Genomic DNA, 13,533 nt, shown 5'->3' with positions numbered 1-13,533 from the left:
GCATGAATTGGAGGGAAGATATTTAATGATATTACGTATTTCCCATGCGAGCCGCTCACCCCAGCGAGCCGCCCACCCCAAAATACCATAGTAATTGCGATAAATTACAGTTTTATATCTCAACAACCTTGGCCTATAGGTATTTTTCATTTTAGCAGAACGTTTTTTTAGGTGATGTCTAGCCTCTTTAGGGAGCTTGGAGAATTTCTATGTCTTCGTGATCGAGATATATATATTTGTAGCTCATGGCGGTGTAATTTTCAGTAATTTCTAAAATGATGATAATATGGCTTTTAGATTCATAGTGCTAATAAGTCTTGTTAATAGCCATTGGTAAGTAATGAAATATAATTAAGACGTAGTTGTTGAGATAAAGGTGTAGAATATGTCGCATTTACTATGGTGTTTTGGGGTGGGCGGCTCGCTTGGGAAATACGTTAGCACTTTTGGATGACTTACGCCACTGTTGATCCCTTATTCCACCCGGTGCTAGGAACATCTTCGAAAAAGAACGGTGGTTCAAAGACTTCCTTGTCTTTTGTTTTTGTTGTCCTTGTTTCGTGGTGTTAACTATCGGAAAAAGACGAAACAATGTTCAGTAGGGCTTTGGGGTCGCCAAGACTCCCTCTCCGCTACATTTCCAATTGTCTACGGGATTTCTCCTTTATCATCTCCCCCTCGTGAAATACCTCATGGCTTCTCTAGTCTCACTTCCGATCGATTGCATCATTCGCATTTTGCAAAGCTGCGATAAATTATCTCAAGCGATCGCTCTGTCTTCCACGTGCAAGCACCTACACTCCGTCTACTCCTCGAGTTCGTCTGGTGTAATTCGTCATGTGGGACCACGCGAGGTTTTTGCCTTCAATGAGGCCTTGATAACAGTAGGGAACATCCCATCAGGCTATTCAGTCAATTGTTTAACATTCTGATAATAGACCCGCGCAACAAGAATCGTGGTAGAGTATTTCGACAAAGGACAATTCCCACCACAGCCTTTCCCACTCGATTCACTGAGTACCCCCGCAATTTCCTCGGAAGATATCCGACAGGTCTTTGATTGGGAATATCTTATGAGATGCATCGAAGATATCTACTTGAACAATGTGGAGTGGGCTCAACAGATGTATGCCGAGCTAGGCATACCCGACTCCGAACAGCTTTCTCCAGACTGGCTCATTTGGAAAGAGAATTTCCGTCGCTCCATGTATCATTTCTTTCTCATGGGCGGGGCCCTATGTCGGTTCTACCAGGAGCCTCTTTCGGAGTCTCCCGACCACCTTTTCCAAGACAGAGACAAACGAGTTAAACAACCAGATGATGAACCATTGCTGAAGAGCGAAGAGATGGCGCATTTACTGAAATACTCGGTATTCAACTTCGAGGATTACGCTCGCCATGAGTCCATCTACAAGGACCTAGCGGAGTTCTTCAAAAAGCAAACAGAGCACCGCCCATCAACCCTTGACAACCCAGAGTTACTGAATGCGTACCCAGAGGATGCCGTCCCTCAACTAGACAGGTGTCATGCCGAAACCCTCCATGTGGAGATGATCCAATGCCTTCTTTCAAGTTTAACCTTATTGGACCACACCGGACAATCACAAATATTCGAAGAACAGGCCGTGACTGTCGAAGAGCCCTCGAAAAAAATCACAGTTGTCTGTCTAGGGTCATTCTATCCCGAAACCATCGCCTTACCAGACAATCCGAAGAATGCACACAAGACTCTTCTTTTGAAAAAGGCTATATCCGAAACCAAGGATTCCGTGTGGCGCTCATGCTCTCCTTTCATGAGTCGCATTCTCGAGATCATGCGTGCGTTCTCTGGTCAGCCAAATCATTACAAAAAGAAATACCCCACACCACCCCCTCCCCTGCAGATATTCCAGTACATCATACGGAAGTATCTTGGACTCCGATTCTCAGAGGATGCATTTGAGCCAGAGGATCTTGACGCCCCACATCATCTCTTTGTGCATCATCTAGAGATGGGACATCTTCTTTTGGACGGGTGGCCTGAAGTGGTTCCAACATTGTTTGACCTGGACGACGGTACCGAATACGAAGCATACTACGCGTGAGACAGGTTGGGTGGACTACGGACCTGCGAGGAAAGTCTCAGCCCCCAAAAAAAAGATATCGAGGTTACCTCGGACCTTGCATTGCCAAGAAGCCAAGACTTGCCGAGGGTGGGGCATGGGAAGGGGGCTGAAAACGCCCCATTGCGGGTGTGCTGGTAACGGGAGGGTCCAAGGAGTATAGTGCACAGTTTCAGAATCCATCGAAAATACCAAAATTACCGCACTAAGATCCCTGAAGCGGCTGCTCCTGAGAGCCTTGTCTTGGCTAAACTAATCATTGGTCGAGCAAATGTGATTGTTTGATGGTTTCCTTGGCAATTGACCACCTACTGCTACATTGCAGGACTACTCTTCGAGACCCTACCCAAATCACCGGAACGGACTGCCCCACGAGATACGATTGCCTCCACCTGCAGGGAAGTCATTGGGGGGCTCGCCCGCGTGCGGAAATCAGCCGTGTCAAGGCCAAGACCAATATATCAGTAACTTGACGCTATAGTTTCAGAGGTATGCAAGCTATCTTGTGCCTGTGCGTAAATGGTCATCCACGGAAACAAAGTTCGGCTAGCATAAGGTGCAGCTCGTCTCACGATTCGCCTAAGTGCACGTTGGCCACGGTGAAGGGCTTTGGCGAGGAGGAAGAACCTACCCGAGGCATCCTACTCTGGCTTTTTTCTTACAATTTTTGAAAACTCACCAGTGCCTTCTCTTTTACTTTGACTGTGCAAATTGCATTGGAGTAGAAGAGTGCTATCGAATCGACTCTCGAAGATGTGGTGGATCTTATCTAAATCAGCCTCTGCCTTCTCGGTGGCCTTATTGCTCGCTTCAACAGTTGAGGGGCTTTCGTTCTCTCGCCCATCAGATACTTTCATTTATCGCCGTGAATTGTCTCCAAAGTGCAAGTTCTCGGTCAAGACCAACATATGGTCGACATGTGGAGGCTTAATTGATAACTACAATGTTACTCTACCGGATTTCTATATTATGAACCCTGATGTTAATCGAGATTGTTCCAATTTTCAACCTGGTCAGACCTACTGCATGCGCTTCAGTAAGTCTGTCCCGCATTCTATGAGATATTCTGCTCACGCATATGTCAGTGTCTAGCTACTCAGTTTCCAAAGATGGATCATGCGGCCATGGAACAAACGTTACCTGCATAGGGTCTGAGTTTGGTGATTGTTGCGGACGGAATGGAAAGTGAGTCAACTAGATTGAACTAAGAGTTTCTAGAGTTGTGCTGATAATTCCTTTCTAGATGCGGCTCCGATGAGTAAGTAGACTATCATCGTAGCGCCTGACATGGTACTGATGAGTCGCCCAGTGAGCACTGTGCTATTGGTTACTGCCAAGATGGATACTGCCCTGGATTAGGATACAGCACCAATGGTAAATGCGGCAAGCAGAACCATGGTCTGTATTGCGGTGGAGAGTTCGGAAAATGCTGCTCGAATGATGGGAAGTGAGTATAATCAGAACCATATCATCCCTCTACACATCGAGACTTATGAATACTCTCAGATGCGGCAGCACGGCTGTGGAATGTGGTACTGGCAATTGTCAGTCAGGCAATTGCCAGGGCACTTCATCTTCATCGAGTGGCTCAAGTACTGCTATCAGTACTAGCACATCAACGCCTCGGCCCAGCCACGCCCCATTTAGCCCCTCTCCAGATGGCTCTTGTGGCTATAAGAATCAGTATGTCTGCAATGGAACAGATGTTTACTACGGATATTGCTGCTCTGCAGCCGGGTACTGCGGCACGGATCAATGGCACTGTGACAGTCTGCAGGGATGGTAAGTGCTCATAGCCCCCTTCGGCCCTTTTTTTTTTTTTTTGGAATTCCGAGCTTCTGGAAACTGACTGAGAAAAACAGCCAATCTGAATTTGGAATGTGCGATGAGACTGTTGTGGAGACGAAAACCGTGTCCGCTACATCTACTCCGACTGCCAAATAGGAGCGGAATTAAGATAGTTTCCAAGGTTTGTGTCCAGGCATCATGCAAAGCTAGGTCATCTTTGACATCCGTGATATATTTCTAGTTCGAACAAGCAAACTTGCATGTTGGGTAATTTGAGTGAACACTTGCGCAAGTAACACAGGGTAGAATCAGTCCTAGGTAATGGTTTGGGCATTAAAGTTTCGAGCAAATAGTCCCGAGGTCGTATTGTGAGCCTTGTTAGATGAAGCAAATTCAGTAAACTCGTTATTTCATGCAGTTATAATGGTGCAGGGTCATGTATCAAATTCGAGGTGGAATTATCACATGGACCCATCACATGGACCCTGAAATCACAGCAGTAATCTCTGATTAGGTAGTACTCATGCGTCCCATCTCGGAGGCTAAAAGCCAAGATGGGCACAGCCCCGCCATGCAGGTTCACGAGTCCCTACTTGCATCTGACTAATTGAAACCAAAGTATGCAGAGTAGAGACAGTAGGATTAGATTTCGCCCCCAAACTGGCAGGAGTATCTGCCAAGAGGCCATCATTTTTGGAATTCCTAGGATGGCAAGATGAAACGAGAATTGCGAGAATAATTTCCTGCCGCGGCGCTAGTATGAGGTACATTAGCATGAAGTCTGATATCCATTGTAAACTACTATAGTAAACGACTTGTAATTTGAACGGTTTCAATCATGATACAAGCCAGTTACCGGTTTGACATGGAGAGCCGAAAGAGGATTGGTTTATGTAGGTGCTTAAGATCTAGAAACTTTTCGAATCTTATATACGGACCAAAGAACACAATCGACTCACTCTCGTCTGCAACCACCAGTGCCTTCGAGACTCACTCTGAAGCCATGCTACTATCCGTTATATTTAGCTTAGCCTTGCTAGGCCAACAGGTTGCATGCCAGCTTCCAGGGCCAAGGCAAACATCGACAGACAGCAATGGAAACGAGATTTGGGTTGCGCAGGGGGACAAAACCACAGCAGCCTTTACCTATAAAGGTATGCACACTTGGTGAACGTCCACGGGTTGGATATGAACTATCAGTGGGGGCCTAACATAAAGCACAGTACAGGATCTAGGTGCCGATCGTCCGACCCTCAAGTACAACTGCGCTCAAGCTCCCGCCCTTTGCCAGACAGTCAAAGCATACTGGACCAAAGGAGAGACAAAAGGCTCATTTCATTATGACAAAGACTATCGCCTCGGTAGTAAAAGCAATGCGAAGGGGGTCCGGAAGTCGAAGCGTCGCGATGCAAATTGCCCGGAAGCTTGGAAAAATAAACATACTTGCCCTGAGCCCAACCAGCCAAAGTTTCAAGGCCAGGGGCAGAGCGGCTGGATGACCGCAAACATTTACAAGGGACCCTGGGGACAAGATGCGGAGCTCAAATATCAACTTGCAAAAAAGACAGGACGGACAAAGCACATGGCTGACGGTACTGTCAAGGAGGGATGGGAGCAACTGGGAGTCTCGCTGACATGCGATGAATGGCCTGCCGCAAGCTGGATCGAGGGTGGGGACGGAGGTGCAACAAGTTGTGAGTGGCTTTATCGAAGCTATAAGCGACAATCTTGAGCTAAAGGAGAATTAGGTGTTCCTCAACTGCAGTCCTGCGACGTCCCCGGAGCGTCAAAAATCAAGGGCTTCCGGACAGAGCAAAATTGGCAAGGTGACTCTCATAATGCCGTTGGAATATGGATAAAATCGAAGATACCAGCGGGTTATAAGACCGGGCATCATACCGATTGGACTATCTTCAAGTTTGATTTTGAGATGGTTGATGATGCAACCATTGACTACGCCGCATGGGTTGAAGCTGGGGGGAAAAAAAGATACTGCTATGGCCCGAAGACGGTAAACTCGGCTGACTGCAAAGTCGCTTGGTAGTCAAGACTATAGCGTACCGATGTCATATTGGATACCAAACTACACGAAGTGTGCTTTTTTGTTTAGATGTGAAATTTGAGCCCACTAGTTTCGATACGAGTCAAACACTAGAAGGCTTAGGCCAGAAGTATTGAAGGTGCATCAATGGACAAAAGTGAAAGAATCACTGAAATGAATGGAGTCATTTCAGTATATGGAATGGTTTCCAAAAAGCGTGAATTTGACGCATCGAGATTTTTGCCCCGGTGGAGACGCCGCCCTTCAAGCCAATCATATGTTATTTACAGTTTTACTAGAGATATATCCTTTATCGAGGGTTCAAGCAATGTGAATGGTCAGGGATGCCGAGGCAGATCCTGTGACATCTGGAATTCCTAAAAGTTATTGTAGCATCGATACATGAGGCGAAATTGTAATACCTAGATATTGGTAGAGTACAGGGTACCTACTAAAACAATAGCTCCTTGGCTGGCTTGGCTGTTCCTGGATCGAACCGAAGCAGGGGCCCATCTAACTGCATACGGCACTAGCATGGTCACAGATCGATACCCGCTACTGCGCCTCGTTCCATTTGAAAGCGCACATGGAAGTTCTGTCTGGTTCAAGTTAACCATCATATCTGTTATTCCCTCAAGATATTCTTCACCATTCGGGTTCAGAGAGCGTGTGTTTTTCACCTTCACAGGCAAATCTCAACCCTACCTTGACTCCGAACATCACCATCCTACTTCTGACTGCTCGTCTCGAAATACTGTCTGCGGTTTCCTCGCCGCGCTGAGAGCATGAATCTCAGAAGTAGTATCTTGGCGACCTGCTTGGGGCTAGCAGCTCTGACATCGGGCCAGAGTGTCCATGAGGGATCTAGTTCTCACCACCTCCTTCACGCGCGTGCTCAATGTCGGACCATTGAGGTTCAGCAGTACAATGGCTGTCCGGAACTAGCCAAACGATGCGGTATCTCAGGATCAAAGCTGTCCGAGTACAACCCCGACAAAGACTTCTGCAGCACACTCAGGGCCCAGCAAGTTATCTGTTGTTCCTCAGGGGATTTGCCGGATCTAAAACCGAAGCCTGGGGATGACGGCAGTTGTTACTCTTATACCACCAAGAAGAATGATAATTGTGCAGCGATTGCTGCAAAGAACCAACTCACCCAGAAAGATATTGAAGGGTTCAACAAGAAAACCTGGGGCTGGTCAGGATGTGACCCTCTTAAAGACAAGCAGCGAATCTGTCTTAGCAAGGGCGAACCTCCTATGCCAGCAACTCTGGATAACGCGATCTGTGGACCACAAGTCAATGGGACAAAAAAGCCAACGAACGGCACGGACATTGCCGATCTCAATCCTTGCCCATTGAACGTATGCTGCAACATCTGGGGCCAGTGCGGTATTACCAAAGATTTCTGTGTTAAAGATCTCGCGAGCACAGGAGCGCCAGGTACAAGCAAAAAGCAGAATGGCTGTATCTCTAGCTGTGGGCTAGACATTGTGAACAACGATGAGCCGCCGGCAAGTTGGTCTCACGTCGCTTACTACGAGGCATTCAACAAAGACCGCCCTTGCCTCCACATGGACGTGACTGATATTGACACCAACAAGTTCACTCATATCCATTTTGCTTTTGCCAATATAACGGATGAATTCCAGGTGGATATCAGTGACAGCAAAGAGCAGTTTGCGAAGCTCAAAGGCATGTCTGGTATCAACCGAATTGTGTCCTTTGGTGGTTGGGCCTTTTCCACCGATAGTCCGACATATACGATCTTTCGTGATGGAGTCACAGATGAGCAGCGAGAAAAGTTCGCTAATGCGGTAGTCGCTTTCGTGAAGGAGAACAATCTTGATGGTGTTGACTTTGACTGGGAATACCCCGCTGCTCCCGATATCCCCGGGGTTCCTCCCGGAGAGAAAAAGGATGGTGAACGGTATCTGGAGTTCCTGAAGACGGTCAAATCACGTCTGCCAGATCAAACCGTGTCAATTGCGGCGCCCGCATCATACTGGTATCTTCGTGGATTCCCAATCAAGGAAATCAGCGAGGTCGTGGACTATATCATTTACATGACCTATGATCTCCACGGTCAGTGGGATTACGGCAAAGAATGGACAACTCCCGGTTGTACGGAAGGAAACTGTCTTCGGTCCCACGTGAATCTCACCGAGACCACTGAGTCCCTCAGTATGATCACCAAAGCCGGAGTATCTTCCAAGAAGATCTTTGCCGGCATCACTAGCTATGGCCGCAGTTTCCACATGTCTCAGCCTGGATGTACTGGGCCAGACTGTCATTACACAGGATCTGGGGAAATATCAGATGCAGCCAAAGGCGAATGCACAGACACTGGGGGATATATCGCTGCTGCTGAGATCCGGGATATCATTCGTCAGGGGCAGCTGAGCAAGCGTAGTGTCGACACATGGCATGATGGCGCCTCGAACTCAGATATTGTCGTCTATGATGATGTTGAATGGATTGCTTGGCTTGCAGACAAGACAAAAGCTTCAAGAATTGAATATTACAAGGGGCTCAACCTGGGAGGTGTTTCTGACTGGGCAGTCGACCTGGATGGTGGTGGTGGTCTGGTTCAATACAAGTCTCCAGATGAAGCCACTGTGATTCCATTCCCGGCCACGACACCAGCTTCGACGGCAACATTCACGGTTGGAGGACCTGTTGTTTCTCAAATTCAAAGTCTTGCAAACAATGGTAATCAGAACAAGCCGAAGGGCCCGGGTGCGGAGGAGTGCGAGACTTGTGACTTGGCTCGCTTGATCACCTCGACCTGCTGTGGCGTTCACGGTGGTGTCAAAAATCCCCTCGAGATATCCCCCAACACTCCCCTTCCTCGTGGTCTGATTCTCCCAGCCGGCCTCCGCGTGAACCAACAGGTGGTTGATGCCTCCCGTGCCACCTGGGGCGCTGGCACCACGCTTCCATGGGAGATTGTAATTCCCAGGGGATACAACTTCTCATTCCCATTCGATATTCCTGCGGGTTTGACGTTGAGTGACACGTCGTCTGGTGTCTATGCAGATGATGATGATCATCGTACAAGTGGTGTGCTGTACATTGATGATGACTTCTGGGACGGCCCCCTCACCGTCTCCTGTTCTTATCCTTGTACTCTGATGTTTCCTCCTGTCACCACTACAACCACTTGGACTCCTTCTACCTTCGTGACAACATCGGGCTCCGAGTCTGCCACCATTACTCCCCCAGTCCAGACGACTGAAAAGATCCGCATTTACAAACATACAGTGACTAGTGAGAAGGGCTCTGAGCCCACCAAAGTCATCGGGCCCGTTCCTGCACCAGACCCTCTATGTGTCAAAATCACAGTTCCTGTACTAGGAACCATTCGCTTTGGCCTCTGTCCACCTCAAATCAAGCCTTACCCCCCTAAAGTTCCAGAGGTGACCGTGGAGCCTGTGCCACCAGGCGGAAAGCCAGGGCCAATTAACCCTGAAAACAAACCCTCGGAAGATCAAAAAGACGCAAGTACTACCACAGTTGCTGGCTTTATTATGATTGCATAACAACTAATGGCCTTTGCAGGAAGAGGATGAGGAGGACGAAGACCGCGACGAAGAAGATGGAGCCACCTGCGTTCTGCTTCCACCGACAGACGCTGGTGATATTCAAGACAACGGCTCCGATGCGATCAACGACGAGCCGGACATTCCGGCTTACTCGGACACGGGTGATGGGGAGGACAGTCGCCCCACAAATGCAGGCACTGGTTCCCCGACTACAGGAACCGTCAGCTATACCTTCACTGACCACCCTATCGTGCCAACTCTTACCGAAACGGTGGTGATCACTGTGCCAGCGCCTCAGCCCACCCCTCCTGTAGATCAGCCAGATCCGGACCCGGCGCCACCCAAGCCCAATCCAGACACAGAAGATAAAACCTGTTACGGCTACCCAAACAGACAGGTGTTTGGTGATACCGTTCAGAGTGCCCTTGATGGATTCTGCGAGTGGGCCGATGGTAAAAGAATTGCCAATAATGAATATCTCCAAGTCAAAGCACCTGGTGATTGGCTTTCTAATGTCATTGTTGGCGTCGCCGGTAAGAATAATTGCGAGTTCAAGATCGAGGAAGATGACTGCAAGCGAATTCTCAACAAGGTCGTGGGCTGTAAGGCGTATAGTGCGGCGTTGCTTCGCATTGGTGGCGAAGTTGAGAGCAACTGTGCGGTGTGGACTTTAGATCCCATCGAGAATCTGATGGGTAACTGCATCGACATACCGATTTTGAAAGAATGGTGCGAGTTGACGCAGCTTTTCGCTGGAGGTTGATTGTCGCTGCAGTTATTGTTTTCGATAGATCTCCCTGATAAGTTCGATTACTAGCACCTTGTCAATACCTCCTAGTCTGCAAAGAAGTGAAGATGGCCTAGAACACGTATTTTGTAAATTAGATATACTGTTGAGGATTTGGCACAAGCCATGGAGGTTGATTGAGAGAAAAATCCAAAATGGATACAGATCAATTGTTTAGAGGCTGAGCCATTCTTCAGATCTGAGAGCCATCAAATAACAGCAAGCACTGCAACCAAGAAAGATCCAATCCAGGAGCGGCCTTCTAAAACCTTGCAAGCGTCGTTCGTTGATATAGGGCTCGTCATCTGCTCATCGCTTGTACCTGAGGAATAGCCACCAGTCGGTGTGGAGGTTGTCTGGTCGGTTGTTGCTAAGCCTGAGCGCGGGGAAGACTCCGTAGATGTTTTGACCACTGTCTCCGCTTGTATATGTGTATTTGTTTCCGGGACTTCGATCACGTAGTTACCTATTTGATCGGCAATGCTGTTGGGGAGAGAAGAGGAGATTGTTGAGCCAGAGTCCTCATTTGACATGTAGACTTTGCATTGAATGGACGAGCTGCTCGGCAAGGCTACAACCTTGAGATACGGCACTGAGAGTAAGAAAATGATGAGCCTTGATTTGACTGACAAAGTCAAGTCAGCAGAGCTTGGGGAAAGGAGAAACGTACTCCCCGTCGGAATAGACATAGATCTGATGATACTCAGATGGGTTTGCAACCAGAGTAACCGGGTTGCCATCAACCCCATCAATGCGATAAGACGTGAGGGATTCAGAGTATAGCAACATCCAGTCAAATGTGAGGGAGAGTATTTGTAGTTTTACGCAAGAGATACATACAAAGCCAATCACTTGGCCCGCTGCAGTCGACGCTGACGCTGGGCCCAGAATTGTAACCATAGCGGGAGAAAACACCAGCACTCGCACAACTTGTAGACTGATGAGTGCGTAGATGGTATGAAGTGCCATTTTGAAGATTGAAGTATCTTTTGAAGGTGAGTTCTTCAAAGTTGGGAACGCCGGCCCATATTAAACAGAGTGGCTTCGCCAAGGCACTAATACAGACCCCGTTGGCAAAGACTTCGCAGAGGAATTTGGATTGGAAGGGGAAATTGCGATCTTCTAGTACACCGCACGTAAGCCAAACGCCGGTTGGTCAATAGTCGGGTGGGTGAATACCAGCGAATCACTACATTTGTATATTTTCCTATTTTGCTTCTCGTTACTACTGTGGAACACGAACTCAAGAGGGGAACATATCTACTAGTGATATAGCATGGTATTGTACAGCCGACCGGCCACTACCATCGCAACAATGGCTCAACCGGTTGCTCATTTTATGGCATTTCAGAGAAATTTGTATCAAAGCGACAATCCACAACGACCTAGTCACCAAATTAGATGCGTTGGTTTCACACAACTATAGATAGCTAAGCAAATTACAATGCTCTTGGGAAACCAGGTCATATTAAATAGCAGTGCACCCGCTTTCAGGCGCAAACAGGTGCTTCATTATAGTAGGTCGGCGGTCTCATGATGAAGATCGTACACCATATCTATCTCAACCCCTTACTGGTCATCCTGCAAGTCATTGGGTTTCTCTCAACCCAGGCTTGGTCACAAGATGTTTATACACGCTTTCTCGTGGAGCAAGGCACTGGCCCCATCACACGGATTGGCAACATGGGCGGATCCTGTGAGGGCGTCGATGTGGAAAAGGGATTTGACATAGCTCTCGTGTATAGAGAAGCCATCGATATGGCATCCATTGCCCTCGAGGCTATCAACAATTACAATACTGATGCAAACGTCAGAGCAAACCTGTTTACATGATTTGGAATCGAGGAGAACCCTACAAGCCATACAGTTGCAGCAGCAAGTGTTTCTCGTTTCGAGGCGGTGCAAGGCACGTCGATATCTTACTCGAAGTAAATTTCATGCATGAAGGCTAACGGGATCCGATAGAAAATTTCGCTGAGGTCGTTGACGACTCCAAAGCCGAGTATGAAGGAGTGGACCCAACCCTCTCCTGCTCTGAGAAGTGGCGTTGGAGAACCCGATGGGTACACGACAAGGAAACGGGAGATAAAACAGGAACGCTATTGAAGAATGACGCCAATTGTAAGACTGAGACCAACATCGTTCTGGTTCTCACCACTAATGTCAACCGCCCAATTACCCCGCTCCGAATGGCAGACATGGTCGCCCCGGCTCAAAAACTATGGTCCGGACCACATTATGTGCCAAGGTAACACTTTTGGGTTTACCGCATACGGTGGCTTGCGTTCAATTACATTTTGTCCTTTATCGTTTGAGTATCCATCTCGCAAGCACTCATTGAGCGAGTGGAGGAGTGGTAAACGAACAATCGCGGACGGAAAGAATATGCAACCGGCGATGTCGACACCAGGTACATTCCTACACGAGCTCATGCACATGGCGAGCGGCGCAGGTTTGGAATTCTTGTGGTCTGAGTGAAAGCGCACTGGCTAATACCATGTTTTAAATAGAAGATGAAATCTTCATTGATCCCACTGACCAAAAGTCCAAGAAGGCATATGGTGCCGTATTGACGGGGTATCTAGCGGCAGTGGATCCTGACTCGGCGGCCCAGAATGCAGATAATTATATGTGGTTTGCCATAGCTAGTTATCCTCCCCCAGTACGACTGGTCCCGAGTTGTTGCCGGCAGTCGAATCTCCAGCAGTACCAGTCGTTCAATCCCCTGGAAGCGGACGCTTCGGAAGCACATTTCCCATCATTCCCATCACCAAGCTGTTCTCGAGACAGGCGAGGATATTTGATGGATATTTAAGCTTCAAATACTTCTATCAAGACAAGCGTGGTAAGGAAGGCCTTAGAATCTAAAATTCTATGTGACTCGCATACTGAGCACCATGTTCTTACATTACGCAAGAGACGTTGAATGCATCACAGTGTAACGGCATAGTTCAGAAACAAACATAGTGAATTTTGATATGGAATTCTAAGTGTATGTTTTAGGTCAAAATTAAAAGGACCCCCCGTTCTTAGCATTTGGACCCGATCAGCTCACGCTAAGCCTGAATAGGCCTTAGGCAGTAATTACATTTCCAATGCATTATTCGGTAAAATTGCGTGAATTCTTAGCAATACTTATGGTCGGAGTATCGACGGCCATGAAACTTGGTACTTCCGTTCACTACGTAGGGCTCTCATTAAATTAAGTCACGACTGTTTCTTATGAACCACCAGCTGGACCTATTCCGACCACTGACCAATTCCTAGAAA

At 47.8% G+C, this 13,533-nt stretch overlaps 4 protein-coding genes across 4 annotated transcripts; 3 read left to right on the top strand and 1 right to left on the bottom strand.

Moving 5' to 3' along the window:
- Positions 1–692: 692 nt before the first annotated feature.
- PENARI_c014G06362 (uncharacterized protein) lies at positions 693–4,046 on the top strand (the record flags this gene model as incomplete). Its single annotated transcript, XM_022633527.1, has 6 exons — positions 693–884; positions 939–2,080; positions 3,346–3,360; positions 3,412–3,549; positions 3,609–3,884; positions 3,965–4,046. 6 exons carry the CDS (start codon positions 693–695, stop codon positions 4,044–4,046), a joined length of 1,845 nt encoding a protein of 614 aa, XP_022486544.1.
- Positions 4,047–6,716: 2,670 nt separating this feature from the next.
- Positions 6,717–10,239, top strand: PENARI_c014G03445 (uncharacterized protein; the record flags this gene model as incomplete). Its single annotated transcript, XM_022633465.1, has 2 exons — positions 6,717–9,446; positions 9,493–10,239. The coding sequence occupies 2 exons, from the start codon at positions 6,717–6,719 to the stop codon at positions 10,237–10,239; spliced, it is 3,477 nt and encodes a 1,158-aa protein (XP_022486494.1).
- Positions 10,240–10,472: 233 nt separating this feature from the next.
- PENARI_c014G07985 (uncharacterized protein) lies at positions 10,473–11,232 on the bottom strand (the record flags this gene model as incomplete). The annotated part of the gene is made up of 2 exons (XM_022633564.1): positions 10,473–10,888; positions 11,100–11,232. The coding sequence occupies 2 exons, from the start codon at positions 11,230–11,232 to the stop codon at positions 10,473–10,475; spliced, it is 549 nt and encodes a 182-aa protein (XP_022486711.1).
- Positions 11,233–12,660: 1,428 nt separating this feature from the next.
- Positions 12,661–13,067, top strand: PENARI_c014G10626 (uncharacterized protein; the record flags this gene model as incomplete). The annotated part of the gene is made up of 3 exons (XM_022633617.1): positions 12,661–12,715; positions 12,774–12,829; positions 12,927–13,067. The coding sequence occupies 3 exons, from the start codon at positions 12,661–12,663 to the stop codon at positions 13,065–13,067; spliced, it is 252 nt and encodes an 83-aa protein (XP_022486534.1).
- Positions 13,068–13,533: the final 466 nt, after the last annotated feature.

Source organism: Penicillium arizonense (assembly GCF_001773325.1).
Source record: "Penicillium arizonense strain CBS 141311 chromosome Unknown PENARI_contig014, whole genome shotgun sequence".
NCBI classification, from domain to species: domain Eukaryota; kingdom Fungi; phylum Ascomycota; class Eurotiomycetes; order Eurotiales; family Aspergillaceae; genus Penicillium; species Penicillium arizonense.
The sequence above is the reverse complement of the archived record's forward strand: the minus strand, read 5'-3'. Positions and strand labels throughout refer to the sequence as shown.